We start from the raw sequence: 15,456 nt of genomic DNA, 5'->3' as shown, positions 1-15,456 counted from the left end.
AAAGTGAGCTGTGTTAATCAATACACAATGAGGCTTAATAATGTCTCTCTGTACAGTTTTATTTACATGATACTATTCTGTCGTAATGCTGGATAGCAAGATTATATGTAATACATAAATATCAACACAGTTTGCTGTTTTTTCATTTTTTGTACAAATTTGCATATGACTAAGAATCAGAAAGGAAAAAACTCAAACGGATACATACAGTTGTCTTTAAAATGAAAAAAATAAAACACACATCCTTAGGCAGAAAAAAAGGGGGATTAACACAAGTCACAAACATACATGGGCTTCACTGTGTCAGGCAGCCATGAAAACACTTTTGCACAGGTAAGTGCACGAGCCGGCGCACAAATACACACACACGCACACACACACTTCTCTACGGTGCTCAATAGCAGACACACGGACCAATAGCTGATAGACAGATGACAAGTTACATCTAATCTTGGAATCTATTATTTTTCATAATTCATGCTCCTGTAGTTCTGTAAACATGTGCTGATAAACCGGGTAGCTCCACAGACAAAAGGGTCGGGAAACAACACACACACACACACACACACCCATCCACATCCTCCCAACCACACGCAGTTCACATGAATGTTCTGTTAGCGCATTTAAAAAAATTAAACAGAAAAGAAATGGTTCATGTACTCTAATTCCACAAATGCACTGAATACATGCGCTAACATCAGCACAATATCAATGGAAGAGGAAAAAAAAGGTAACATAACAAATAATTGTCTCTCAGCAAATAAAATGTCTGAAACCCTAGGTTGAGTGATACCTAAAAAATGTTGAAACACAAATGCAGATGAAGTGTAAGTCATGCATTATCCCATTCATTCATGCCCCTACAATAACGTAGCCTAAAGTCACCTACCAGGTCTGCCAGGGAAGAAAGCCATCCTTCCCCTCAGGCTACTCATCGGTACACACAGCCCTGCACCAGGCGTCTAAGATTGCAATCTGAGCTCAAGACCATTAGGGGAAACCTCTTCACACAATATGTCCACTGAAAACGTTTATACCCAGTGAAACATGGAGTCATTTGTTTGTCCGTGCCTAGCGTGATACCTCCAGCCATAATGGAAACAGCCATGTCACAGTCAAGACTTGCTTATGACTTGGTCACTGAGGCCGCTTATCATGATGATCCGTTGTTCTGCTGGGGTCAAAGCTAATGGACACAAAGAGAAACGGGAAAACAACAAAGCTTAACACAGCAGCTGTGAGGTAGGTAAAGCTAGGAAAGACAGAGACGAAGTAACACAGTCCCTTGTGCACAGAGGGGGGACAGATGTACGGCTCTCCAAACATTGACTCCAGTAGCAACGGAACGCGGGACAAGAAGATCGAAGGTTGAGGGACACAACTTGTGTGGACTGTCACTGTGTAGTCTGAATGCTGTGAAAGACCCGCCAGCTTCTGACACATGGCCGGGTCCAAGTAAAATGGCTGTCTACGGTTTGGCACAAAATGGCGCCTGGTTTGGGTGGGAGGAGCACAGCTGATCCTGGACAGTTAGCCTGGGCTGCTTTTGATAAGACAATACATATTCCTTAAAAAAAAAAAAGGACTCATCAGCAGCAAAATCACACCACAGAAAATAGGGTAAAACAAACTAATGAGTTAATCAAAAAGGAGAAAAGTGATCATTCATGCATCTCCCTCGGGAAGGATGTTTTCATTTTTTACTTATTTTTCCCCCATTGTTTTCTTGAGGTGGTAATTTTGTAAATCAAGTCCTTTCAATCCTCACTTGGCCACTCGTGCCAGTGCTCATTTCAAAAGTTTCGCACTCATTCTCCAGTCTTTGTCAAAGGTTTTTTTCATTGATGTCGTTGCTCCTGATTTTGTCAAATCTATATTCTCTGGATCTTGTCAGCAACCACAACAGGGTTCTCTTTACGGATCTTGGCAGCAGCTTCGGCCTTGTAATCGTAGGGGCAGTTGTGCTTGTCCGAGTAGCGGTGGATGCCACAGAACAGGTTCCCACAGCGACATCCGAACCCTGGAAACACAAACATATGGTGGTCAACACCAGAACAAGAAGTGGAAAACTACATTTGAGAGGTGCTGAGAAAACTCTGTCTTTCCTCTGTCCAGTAAAACAATTACAGCTCTAAAAATAACACGAAGGATAATAATGTGATTGTGAATGTGTTGCATCAGACGCCAGCCCCTGCTCACCTGTGAGTCCCACCCTTTTGCGGCACATGAAGCATCTGTTCTTCTTGGGTTTGTCACCTTTTCCATCTTCACTGCTGGAAGAAGCTACAGGAGTAGGACTAGAAGCAGCAGGTTGGCTTACAACTACAGATAAAGACAACAGGAGGAAAAAAATACATACATATTAGTCCTGCTAGGTTTAATTATCTGTACACTTTGACTTGCAGGAGCAGCAGATGAGTTTTGTTCAGAGATCTGTGCGACATGTAAACATGCTGGCAACTGGAATGGTGTACTTTTGTCTAATGATAATTAGAGTGCCCCTTATCTCTAAATTGCCCCCTCTTATTCTTGGCTGAAAATAGTGCACGGCTCTGAGAAACCCTTTAGCAGGCTGCATCAAATCTGAGGAAGCCCTCTGGTGTTGAGGTATTTTTAAACCGGTTTATTTATAGACAGACTCCCTTTCTTGATGGCAGTAAGTAAAACCAACAGTTCGGCTTAAGGTATGCAGTGAGGCATCAAAAATAAACTGTGGCTGAAGAGGGTCCTACAATGTTTGCCTTACGAAGTCTGCATGTGAGGAGTCACCTGTGTGTGTCTAATGTCTTATAGTTTGTGTCAACATGTCTGTCTCTTGCTTCAACTGTGTTTATGTGCATCTGTGAGGTTTACCAGGCTCTAGGGTTTCTGGCTCGTCTTCTCTCGAGATGCTCATCTCTGTCATTTGTTGAGTAACAGGAAGAGATCCTTGAACAGTTCTGGAGATTTGCATAAAAACAGAGAAAGAGAGGAATGAGCATGAGAAAGGAGGCAGTCAAGCATCGGTTCATATGTTTTGCAATTTGAAGAACTACCTTGAGCAATCAAACTGATCCAATACTGACCTAGACATGTCTGGTGAGGATGCAGGGGAGGCATCAACCTTGGCTAGACTGGCTTCTAGTCTCTTGATGGCCGAGGCCTCTGAGGTAGGACTACTAGCTGAGGCTGGAAGAGAATAGAGTGAACTCTGTTAAACTTAAAACTCATAGAAAACAATCAAGTTCGAAATGAATACAAGATGCAAGTACAACGTATGCACAATAACAGGCGAAAAGGGAGACAAATATTGGTTTTGAGCCTTGCACTGCTAGGGGTGTAATTTACCAAGGGTTGAGGTGGAGGGGTTGTAACCCTCCCATAATCAACAACAGCCTGTGCAACCCCTAAAATAATCATACAGTCACACTGAAAAATATTGACTTTTACATTCATGATAATTAGCTGATTTTCTCAATTTAATGTCATTTTCAGCACAATCTCAGAAAACCCTTTTAACCTTGATTTTGGCTACTAGCTAGTTTGTATTATCTGGCATGTATGCTGTTCTATGTGATTATCTCTTAGGTATATCAAGTGATTCAGTAACATATAATAATACAGAGTAACTGACCTCAACCCACCCAATGTTCAACCCAAAGTTACTCCCTTGCTGACTGGTCTGGTTTGATGAAAAACAACTAATTCACTGCAACATATCTTCAGTAGAAGTGTCGATTTCTTGAGACATTTTCTCTGCTCAAAGCTGAATTAAACTTTGAATGCCTTTCTCTTGGATGAAGAACAAGTTCTATTAGGGTCACAGTGTGAGGGAGACTTCCATGTTTGACCTTAAAAAAATGTCTAAAGAAGGGAACAGCCTCCCCCCCAAAGCCCTGAACAGTGTCCTGAAGAAAAACAGCTGTCTTTCATTACACTGGGTGGAAAAACAGAGAAGGCTGGCAGGGGGGAGGAGAGCTGAGAAAACACTGACTCGACTTGAACTCTTCCTCTAATCCCTCCTTATCTTGAGCTGGAAATATATAGCTTGAACTACATTTCTGTGTTTACACCGTAAACACAAGGCACCGGTGATCTGTTTGGATTGCACAATAACAGTTTTTGTGTAGGCGTCTTACCCATTGGGCTAAGGGGGCTCATTCGGTCGCTGCTCTGCTGTCGGTTCAGGTGGTCCTTATAACATACGGAGCACATGCCACTGGTTCTTGGGTTGCCGTAGAAACCGCAGCCCATGGCACAAAGCACCGGACTCTGGTTCGTCTCTTGGGCCATTGCTAACAGAATGAAAGAGAAGAATGAGAATGCTTATTAGACATGGTCACACAAACACGCACAGAGAAATCAATTTCCATCACAGGACACGTTTCCCTGTGTTCCCAAATAAACTTGTTGAAGCAGAGTCCACAGGGCTTCCAGATGACAGCAGAGTCATATTGTGAAAATATGAGTGAGCTCGTCTGTTTTGACCTGCCCTTTAGCATGAATGCAATAGTGAACGCTACTCCGCAGGACGCCTGGAGGACAAACAACACTCACTTTGTTCTGTTCAGCACCTTTGGCAGAAGCTGGACTCTGTTCTGCCCCACAGCTTTGTTCAATGTTGTGTCCCCTCCCTCCCTCCAGCTCTACCACCCCCTTTTCACTATTTTACATTGTTCCTCCAAACATTTGACCCACCTTTCATTTTCTTAGCCGCGAACTGCTTACGGGAAAATTTGTCTTTCTACTATTTGTTCTCCTTTCTCAGGGCTAATCGCAGTAATATCCAGTAACTACTTCCTCAACACCTAAAAAGATATTTGTGTTGTATGTGAAAGAAAATAAATAAAGCTCAACAATGGGCCTCTTCATTACCACAAAATCTTTTGACTACTAATGCAACATCGCTGTGTGTCATGATTATCATGACTCAAAACTGACAATAACCAAGACTCCTCATCGGGCCTTTAACTTCCTCCCTCTAGACACAAAATGACGCCCTGACTCACAAGAAGCAGCTCTGCCTCAAAAGAACAAACACAGCGTGTAAAAAAACATTTGGTCCATTCCAAGTGACGACATAGTGACTGAGAATGAACAAAGTACGTCGGTAGTTTCACAAACAGTATTCCCCTCCCTTTGGTTCTTGCCACAAAAGGTATTTCCAAACTTCCTTAGTCATCTCTGCTCACACATATGCCCAGGAAACAAGCATGTGCGTAACTTGGAAAAACGTGTGTAGCCCTGTGACGTGGTCACCCCGGTTTGTGCTGCAATGCAATACAACAGGAAGTTGCATCATGGGAGACGCTGCCGTTAAGGCAACAGATCAAAAACAACTTGCTGAATGAACAAACAGAGGGACAGGAAGGCCTGGATTAGTTAGGCAAGAGGCAACTGATACCAAACTGATACTCAAACAAAAGCACACAGAACCAGTGTTCACAGCAACAGTATCATATTTCCCCTGTAAACAACCTTTGGTCCTGTTGTGCTAGAACATGGCAGCTGCTTACTCATCTACATTCTGGTCAGGGACACAAACAGGGGGCAGGCGAGCTTAGTTTTCCAGGAGAGGCTGACAGTTGTCTCAGAACGTCCTGTCAGTTCACTCCGGCTGTACTGACCTCACCAACACACCAAACGAGTGCCATTAAATCTCGAGTCAACCCCCACTAACACCGATCCTCTCCACCCCCCTCCTCTTACCCATGCATGCTATTACTGTCGTGCCAACAAAGGGTTTCCTTGGAAAAGCCCACAAGGACTGTCTTTCCTGTCCAGTCACGTGTTCAACTGCTGACTTCTAAAAAAAAAAAAATACCAGACATGAGGTCTGAGCCAGAGGTTGGTATGTGCCTAGCAGCTCGAATGGAATTTTTTTTCCACAAGCGATCAGCAGAATTGTTATCTTTACACCCAGCTCCACCAACTTTACTATTACATTGATGTCTGCATTTGGACTTTAGCAACACATCTGAACCCCAAGCGCTTGACAAGGTTTCTGGGGCAAGACAGTTCCTCAGAGGGAATGATATGGACTGAAACTAAGACTTTGTCACAAATGATACCAAAAAGAACAAAGAACGACAGATTAACCATGGCTGTTGACTTTGTCCCACAGAGGAACAATGGACCGGGTGTCTCAGCTGTCACGTTTGGCCCCAGCTGTCAAGAAACACAACTAGACTCTCAACTTAACCCTTAGCAAGACCCCTCACCAGCAGGGATGAGGTGGACAGGGATACAAATGTTAACCTGCCTAGCTTTCATCCTAACATGTATCCACACATACCATCCATGAAATACAGAAACAAATTGTTTATATTGTCATCACCAGCACCTCAAATAATCAAAGGTTATATTACTGCTCACAAGCAAATACCAGTGTCTCATTCCTGACATTGACAGTCAGCGGAAACAACCCAAAATATGCCAGTTGGAGTGTTGTGTATTGTAAAACACAGCCTGCGGGGTAAGTCAGGGGTTTTCCAGCACAGGGCAGATCACCAGTCACAATCATTCACCAACAACTTCCTCTCACGTAAAACACTCGGATAATGTGTGATCAGACCCGAAATCCTGCCTTTTGGTGCGAGGAAACATTTTGAAAAACATGGGTGTGCTCAATCTCTGGCTAACAAACACAACAAAAGGGGGATCGACTGAGCTCCTGTATCAGCCACAAGCTCAGCTCGTATTTCAGGCCCTGCTGGGCTGAAAACTACTGAGTCACAAGGAAGGACAGAGGAGAAACGGCCCACCGTCGCTTTGTTACAAGCAGTAAATTATAGCGTTTGAAAATAGAACACCATATCGCATAAAACCAGAGATCACAGCGAGGGAACGGGCAGCTCTGATGTTTGGTGGAATAAACCCACAGTCTAGACATTGTGGTCCCTGCTCCCTTTGTTTCTGCTTTATCCCTTTGTCTGCCTTCTCTCTGCTTCCTGTTTAGACATCGTCCTCCTGCTCGCGATTATCCACTAATAACCATTTCTGCGTGTTTCCAACGAACAGCATCGCTTATATAACCACACTTTGGTACTTATGAACGACTTGGTGGAGCCACGTAGGTCTTTTAAAGGACGAGCAGACCCGAAACTACACAAAAAAAAACAACCAGGGCAGAGGGCTGCGTGCTGTGCTGGCACTTCATTTAATATTTAGACACACGTAGACGTTCCAGAGCAAATCTCTCGCCCTACTTGGTTGCCCGTTCCGGCTTATACATTTTCTACTTGTGGACAGGAATTAGCTTGGACTGCCCCATCCCCCCAGCGAGCAGACAAACACAGACAGTAAGCAGCCATCTCTCCATCTATACACCTCCCTCCCTTGTTTTCCCCCATCGAGCCCACGGAGTCACGTTCGAGCGCCTGTGATATTTCCATTGAGGCGGAGGAGGAAGAGGAGGTGGTGGCGAGAAGTTCAACCACTGACCAGATCGAATTAAAGAAGAAGAAGAGGAGAAAAACTTGTTTTGCCTCATCACGCACACACCACCTGACCTTTCGAGCCCCAGTTAAAGGTCGCCATGACATGAGCGACCGTCGAGCCTGTTTTTTTTTGACATCCCCCCTCCCTCACCTCTCTTTTCTTTTTACCTCCACAAGCCGAACTTCAAAACTCATCCGCGTCGTTAAGAGAAAAACAAAACAATAATCCGAAATCATCACCTGCTGGAAATCGACGAGGTTTTCTCGCGAGAAGTGTGGCCGTTTTTCTTGGCAGAAGAAGAAGAAGGAAAAAATAGGGTCTCGGCGGACGGGTCCTTGTTGTTGTTGATGTTGTTTTTAGGGTCCTTGTTGTTAGGTCCTGGTTCCTCCGTCAGACAGCCTCAGGTCGGTTCACCTCTCCCTTCCTCTGCCCTCCTGCCTCGCTCTGCCTCTCTCTCTCCGTCTCCTGTTCCCTCTGGATGGATGTTTGTTTCCTTCTTTAGTAAGAGGGCTGGCGGATGATGTCACGGGTGAAACAACGTGTCGCCATTGGCTGCCCGCGGAGCCCCCGAGCGCTTTGTACAGTTCCGCGAGACGAGGAGGAGGAGGGTGGTCGGTTGCGCGCGTGCGCGTAGCCAAAGGGTCGCGTTATTACACATCCATTCGTCATCATCCTACAAGGACACGAATCTTTGTATTTTTTTATTCGTCTATTGAGTAATCCACCCTGGACGAATGGGTGAATGAATAATGGTGCTGACACGACTGAATTTCAAAAGATAAAAAAAGAATGCTGTCACCAGCAGGGTGATCTTCAGGGGCTGTCTCTTCCTGAGCCTGTGGGAGAGAGGAGGAACTATTTTGTTTGGTGGAAAACAGCCTCGCCCCTCCTGCCTCAGTGTGATCACTTCTATCAGAGGAACAAAACAAGCGCACATTTATAGCTAGATCAGATATACGAGCCTGTTTGTTGGTGGCTGCCTCACACTTTGTTTTCCAGCAGGTAACAACAGAAAAGAGGGTTGGGGGATAGCATTAACACTGTTTTCAAACTGATACTGACCAGGGTCACAATCACTGATAACAATACCTATATATAATCAAAATAGTTTATGTTATATTAAATGGAGGCAATCTTGCTTAACCTATGAATGTGTTATTATCAGTAGACAACTTCAGAATATGTTTAATTATCACTGGTCTATTCTAAATACATGTTAAAACTCTATGTATCTGCTTATAAATGTATAAATATATTTTATTTAAGAAAATGTTTATTGTTAGAAGTGTTCGTTTGACCAACCAGTCTTTTAGTAGCAAGTCTCAAAGCAAGGGTTGGCCAGCCAGGAAAAGTTAGCAAGGGTAGGCTACACAGATACATACTATCCCCTACCATGAGATCCTCTATTCAAAGCCACGCAACCAAACACACATGAACGCAAACTGCCTGACAGCTGGTCGAAGACGATTTTCGTTTGCTAACTTCTAACTGTCGGCTCTGCTTCAGCAGTGTATGTTGCTCGTGTATGATGGTTCCAATAAAATGTTGGGTCGTCTTTATTGCAGTCCTGGGGGTCACAGGACACCCTCTTTTTTTCTTTTGTCTTCAGAAGACATTATTTATTGAAGCTACCAAGATCGTATGAAAAAGATAAGCGTTTTTTCAGAAACATCAACAACCAACCCTCCCTTTAAATAAAGACCTTTAATTTGTGGTATCAATACTAAAGGTAACGTCACCCACCCCTGAGGACCCTCATTTACATAATGCATAGCCCTTGGCTCCCATTCTTAGCCCAAACTATCACAGTTACGTGTTCAACCTATTACCTTTAGATCAAACATAATTGTACCTCCTAAAACCAATTCTTAGCCCTGAAACTGTTTTCTTGGAAGATCTGGTCTTCTATTTGGAGAAAAACATTCTCAGTATGTTTAAGATAGTAAACATGCCTTGTGGGCGGTTACAAAAAACAACAACTGAACAGCACCTGTAGATCCGGTTATATAGACCTGAGGGCGCTTGAGGTCTTAGGGTTGTTTCAGGGACATATGGAGTGAAGGCGGATATAATTTACAATCAGATATTCAAAACTCCTAAATTTGAATTTGATGTCAAAAACATGAATCAAAACAAGGTTATTTTCCTGAAGAATTGTTTGACTAGTGTTATTATTATATATATATATTGAAAACCATTTAGACAGTTGTGTTGGTAGATACATTTGCTTAATACATATTTTAAAAGAGAAATGAAACAAAACTGGAAGAGTTTCCATTAGACAGTTTTCTGTTGTCAATCGGTAAATGTAATCCATGTACTGGATTAAAACCAGGAACTCTGGACTCTTGTCTTCAGAATTTATAAAATTTGGTGAACGTATTCCTTATGAAAGTCTTAAACAAATCATGCAGGCACTTATTCTTTATCGAGTTTTACATTACATTTCCATCAGCATTACTAACACCATCAGCCACCAGTGCATATCATGCATTGGTCATATAGTTGTGAAGTATGAAAACATGTAACTAGCAGTGAGTCATGGGAGCTGTATGGTTCATCCTGCAGATCTAACATGTCCCAGCGTATTCCACCAACTCGTCAGTGTAGTGACACACACTACCCCAGGCACCGCAGGCTATGCTCAGCAGAAAACAAATACTTGAGGTGGGATAGTGTGTATGTGTGTGCTTGTGTGTGTGTGTGTGTGTGTGTGTGTGTGTGTGTGTGTGTGTGTTGAGGGAACATGTTGTCATCCTTCATTGAAGGGATTCTTGGAAAGAAGAGTACAGTCCGGAAGCCATTGGCTAACTCAACCTGTTATGCTCCAGTTCAAACCAGAATTCATGGTGAAACTGAAAAAGAAAAAGCGTAGACAAGCGAAAGTAAAAGCAGGAACTACTAATTTCTTCAACCTGTACAGTTTTATAGGGGAATGTAGTTTTATGGTTTCAAATGTTTTAGTATGAAGCATCAGCTGAAAAATGAGGAACCAGATCGTTCTTTTTTCATATAAAACAACATCAACAGAAAAATGCAAAATACAGTCAAACACACATGTACATACATTACAATTACATTGACATACATTCAATTCATGGAATCTTACCCTAACATTAATTATAGTTATGACCTAACCCATATCTTAATGTAACCCAAACAAAACCTCAAAACAGGCCGTTTGTCCCTATAAGGAAGTCAAATCCTCATAATATGACCGTGTAAGCATATTTAGGTCCCTACAGCCTAAGTAATATATTCCCCAACATTTTTGGGGAATATATTCATTATAATATGTTATATTTGTTATCTTTTTAAAATAAAGGAAACTGATCAATAAAACTTACAATATGTGAAACACACGTTGAGCGAGTCGAGGAGACCTGGCAACGGATCAAAAGTAAACTCAGGGGGAAGTCTTCCTTAGCAACAAACCGATCAGGTTTGGTCAGATTGTTAATCTCTGTTAACTGTAAAGACAGCTGGTGATTATCTAAGTCATTTAAAAGACATACATAGTCAGTGTTTCTTTCTTACAGAGACACTGACGACATCAGATTGGTCTCTTTCTCTTTTTCTTTTTGATCAGATTGGCATGATCAAAAAGAGAAAGAGAAGTAAAAACACTTTTCAGCAAATTACTCAAAAGCACATGATGTAACTAGGGCTACGTTGTAGCACTTGCGGGCCCGAGCACCCGCACGTTGAAGCCTGTTGCGGTCGGTGGAGAGAGCGATCGATGACCAAGCGCACATCATCGATCGAGCATGCACTTCTCCACGTTAAATGCGTTTTGCGCTCTGCGGCAGTAGGTTTGCCAGTAGGTGGCGCCATCACTATTATTACGCACAGACATATAGATCTGTTCATGTAGGCGCTCTGATGTAGTGTGAGCAATTTTGTGTCAATTGGACAATGTTAACACAACTTAATTTTCACACTGATCAGTAGGTGGCGCTATGACCCTGAACTAATATTTATATGTGGAGCTGTTCAGAATAGTATTGTGATCATAGGTCAGTAGTTTGGAGCCGGTTGGATAATGCAGAGTGGATTAACAAAGTACTTCCTGTTTCTTGGCGAATCAGTAGGTGGCGCTATGACACTGAGGAAATATTGACACATAGAGCTGTTCAGGCTTGGACTCTGACCATGTGACAGAAGTTTTGTAGTGATAGGACAATGCACAGTGGAGTTATGATAACATCGTGTCCTTTGGCGAAGGAAAATCCTTCGCCGCACATCAATGTTTACACGGTTTGAGGAAACGTCACAATTCTGACCATGATCTAATGACTTGACTGAGCTGATTTGAGCTGTATATTGTAAATCAGCCAGGAGCAGTTCATCAAAGTATAAAACATGTCACTTCCTGTAGCCACCAGGGGGCGCTGTAATTTCAAGTCATAATTTCTGTGTAGATGTCATCAGGCTGGCACCCTTGTCTTACATGTCTAGTTTGGACTCGATTGGACAATGTATGTCCGAGATACAGAACCTCGTGTTTTGATGGCGTTTAATCAAACTCAAGACGCCACGCCACGGTCACACGGTGTGACGAAAGGTCAATCTCTTAATCACTTTTTATCTCCATCTTGTTGTGATGGCACTGATCTTAATTTGAAGTTAATCTGATGAAAGCCCTGGGACAAGTGCATCAAGTAAAAATGTGGAATATGGAAAAAAAATGGCCACTTAATCCAAAATGGCGGCCTCCCTGTTTGGTCAAGCATACCTATCCAAGATATTTTTTTGTTTGTTATGAAACGACACATGTCCCGATAGATTTGTATAAATGTCGGCCATCGTAGTGCCGGGGTTGCCCTATAGGGGGCGCTGGTCAGTTTTTTTGCCACGCCCATTTCTTAAAACCATATGAATATCTTCAGGGGGGGGCTGTTGTTACACACATGTAGTTTGAGAGAGATAGAACCATGAACACTGAAGTTACAGCAATTTCGTGTTTCACGGCGAGTTGATGAACTTTAATGCCACGCCATTCATATGGCGTTTGACGAAAAGTCACGGTAATCTTATGTCTTCATTGTCAATGTCTTGGGACCCATTTGATACAGTTTGACATGGTTGAGGTCAGTGGATGAGGAGAAATTTATCCAAGTGTAAGACAAGCAAAAAACAAGACATTTCCTGTTGCCACCAGGGGGCGCTGCGGTTTTAAGTCATCATTTATGCATAGATGTCATCAGGCGGGGACTATTGTCTTACATGTCTAGTTTGGACTTGATTGGAACATGTATGTCCGAGATACAGATGCCCGTGTTTTGATGGCGTGTAACCAATTTTTAACGCCATGCCACGGTCACACGGTGTGATAAAAAAAAAATCCCTCAATCATTTTTTATCTCCATCTTGTTGTGATGACACTCATCTGAATTTGAAGTTGATCTGATGAAAGCCCTGGGACAAGTACGTAAAAGTAAAAATGTGGGATATTGCCAAAATGGCCACTAAAAGCAAAATGGCGGACTTCCTGTTGCGTTTTTCATAATGCTCCATGAGACTTTTTTTCATGACTGGTCACGATACACCTATATCCAGATTTTGATGAAAATCGCTTATGTGGAAACCTAAGGGCTGGTTCCAGGGGGCGCTGTTGAGCCGTTTTGCCACGCCCATTTCCAAATACTCCAGATTACGTAAATTTTCACCAATCTCTAATTTACTGGAAAGTTTAAAAACTTTTTGAGCACGTTGAAGCCCTCAAAAAGCCAATTCATTGTTCGGAGAATAATAAGAATAACTAGGGCTACGTTGTAGCACTAACGGGCCCGAGCACAGGCAATTTCAAGTCTGTTGCGGTCGGGGAAGAGAGAGCGATCGATGACCAAGCGCACGTCTCTGCCTTGCTTGCGTTTTAAGCTCTGCAGCAAGAATAAACACTTCACTTCCTGTAGCCAGCAGGTGGCGCTAGGATTTTAAGTCATGGTGTCTTTGTAGATGTCATCAGGTCGCGACTCTTGTCTTACATGTCTAGTTTGGAGTTGATTGGACCAAATATGTCCAAGATACAGACGCTCGTGTTTTGATGGCGTGTGATCAGACTTTGACTCCACGCCATGGTCAGAGTTTAGTGTTTTCCTATTTTGTAACAGGTAAAAATAGCAGTTAAATGTCAACAGTTGTCTTTATTGTCGTTCTATTATTTAATAAATGCAACAAACTATAGTTTTTATATATATTGTATGTCTATATATATATATATAACTTTATAACCTGTGTTATCAAATATGTTGTGCGGCACCAGACAGCTTTAAATTGGGGGAAGAGTGGTCGAGCACAGGCAATTTCAAGTCTGTTGCGGTCGGGGGAGAGAGAACGATCGATGACCAAGCGCATGTCTCTGCCTTGCGTGCGTTTTAAGCTCTGCAGCAACAATGAACGCTTCACTTCCTGTAGCCAGTGGCGCTAGGATTTTAAGTCATGATGTCTGTGTAGATGTCATCAGGTCGCGACCCTTGTCTTACATGTCTAGTTTGGAGTTGATTGGACCAAATATGTCCAAGATACAGACACTCGTGTTTTGATGGCGTGTGATCAGACTTTGACTCCACGCCATGGTCAGAGTTTGGTGTTTTCCTATTTTGTAACAGGTAAAAATAGCAGTTAAATGTCAACAGTTGTCTTTATTGTCGTTCTATTATTTAATAAATGCAACAAACTATAGTTTTTATATATATATATATAACTTTATAACCTGTGTTATCAATAATGTTGTGCGGCACCAGACAGCTTTAAATTGGGGGAAGAGTGGTCAAGCACAGGCAATTTCAAGTCTGTTGCGGTCGGGGAAGAGAGAACGATCGATGACCAAGCGCATGTCTCTGCCTTGCGTGCGTTTTAAGCTCTGCAGCAACAATAAACGCTTCACTTCCTGTAGCCAGCAGGTGGCGCTAGGATTTTAAGTCATGATGTCTTTGTAGATGTCATCAGGTCGCGACCCTTGTCTTACATGTCTAGTTTGGAGTTGATTGGACCAAATATGTCCAAGATACAGACACTCGTGTTTTGATGGCGTGTGATCAGACTTTGACTCCACGCCATGGTTAGAGTTTGGTGTTTTCCTATTTTGTAACAGGTAAAAATAGCAGTTAAATGTCAACAGTTGTCTTTATTGTCGTTCTATTATTTAATAAATGCAACAAACTATAGTTTTTATATATATATATATATATATATATATATATATATATATATATATAACTTTATAACCTGTGTTATCAAATATGTTGTGTGGCACCAGACAGCTTTAAATTGGGGGAAGAGTGGTCGAGCACAGGCAATTTCAAGTCTGTTGCGGTCGGGGGAGAGAGAACGATCGATGACCAAGCGCATGTCTCTGCCTTGCGTGCGTTTTGAGCTCTGCAGCAACAATAAACGCTTCACTTCCTGTAGCCAGTGGCGCTAGGATTTTAAGTCATGATGTCTTTGTAGATGTCATCAGGTCGCGACCCTTGTCTTACATGTCTAGTTTGGAGTTGATTGGACCAAATATGTCCAAGATACAGACACTCGTGTTTTGATGGCGTGTGATCAGACTTTGACTCCACGCCATGGTCAGAGTTTGGTGTTTTCCTATTTTGTAACAGGTAAAAATAGCAGTTAAATGTCAACAGTTGTCTTTATTGTCGTTCTATTATTTAATAAATGCAACAAACTATAGTTTTTATATATATTGCATGACTATATATATATATATATATATATATAACTTTATAACCTGTGTTATCAAATATGTTGTGCGGCAACAGACAGCTTTAAATTGGGGGAAGAGTGGAGGAAATAGTAAAGGTTGCCTACCCCTGCCTTAGGTGACAATTTGTGCCTTGGTCAAACCATGATCCTACACTGCCCTCTAGTGACTTAATATTGCGGTACAAGTAGGTTGTGCCGGCAATATAAAGCCACTAGAGGTCAGTATAAGACCATGAAACACATACATGGTTGAAATGAAAACAGGTCTTTTCATTTTGCACATCAAGATTTTAAGCCTCACCACGGTCACACGGATTGATGAAA

At 42.4% G+C, this 15,456-nt stretch overlaps 1 protein-coding gene across 1 annotated transcript; it reads right to left on the bottom strand.

Annotated features, from left to right (window-relative positions):
• Nucleotides 1-38: 38 nt before the first annotated feature.
• zfand5a (zinc finger, AN1-type domain 5a) lies at nucleotides 39-7,922 on the bottom strand. Its single transcript, XM_053420334.1, has 6 exons — nucleotides 7,659-7,922; nucleotides 4,119-4,274; nucleotides 3,066-3,168; nucleotides 2,854-2,939; nucleotides 2,200-2,322; nucleotides 39-2,020 (listed from the first exon to the last, which is right to left on the bottom strand). Exons 2-6 carry the CDS (start codon nucleotides 4,270-4,272, stop codon nucleotides 1,872-1,874), a joined length of 615 nt encoding a protein of 204 aa, XP_053276309.1. The 5' UTR covers nucleotides 4,273-4,274; nucleotides 7,659-7,922; the 3' UTR covers nucleotides 39-1,871.
• Nucleotides 7,923-15,456: the final 7,534 nt, after the last annotated feature.

Source organism: Pleuronectes platessa, chromosome 4 (genome assembly GCF_947347685.1).
Source record: "Pleuronectes platessa chromosome 4, fPlePla1.1, whole genome shotgun sequence".
NCBI classification, from domain to species: Eukaryota; Metazoa; Chordata; class Actinopteri; order Pleuronectiformes; family Pleuronectidae; genus Pleuronectes; species Pleuronectes platessa.
The sequence above is the reverse complement of the archived record's forward strand: the minus strand, read 5'-3'. Positions and strand labels throughout refer to the sequence as shown.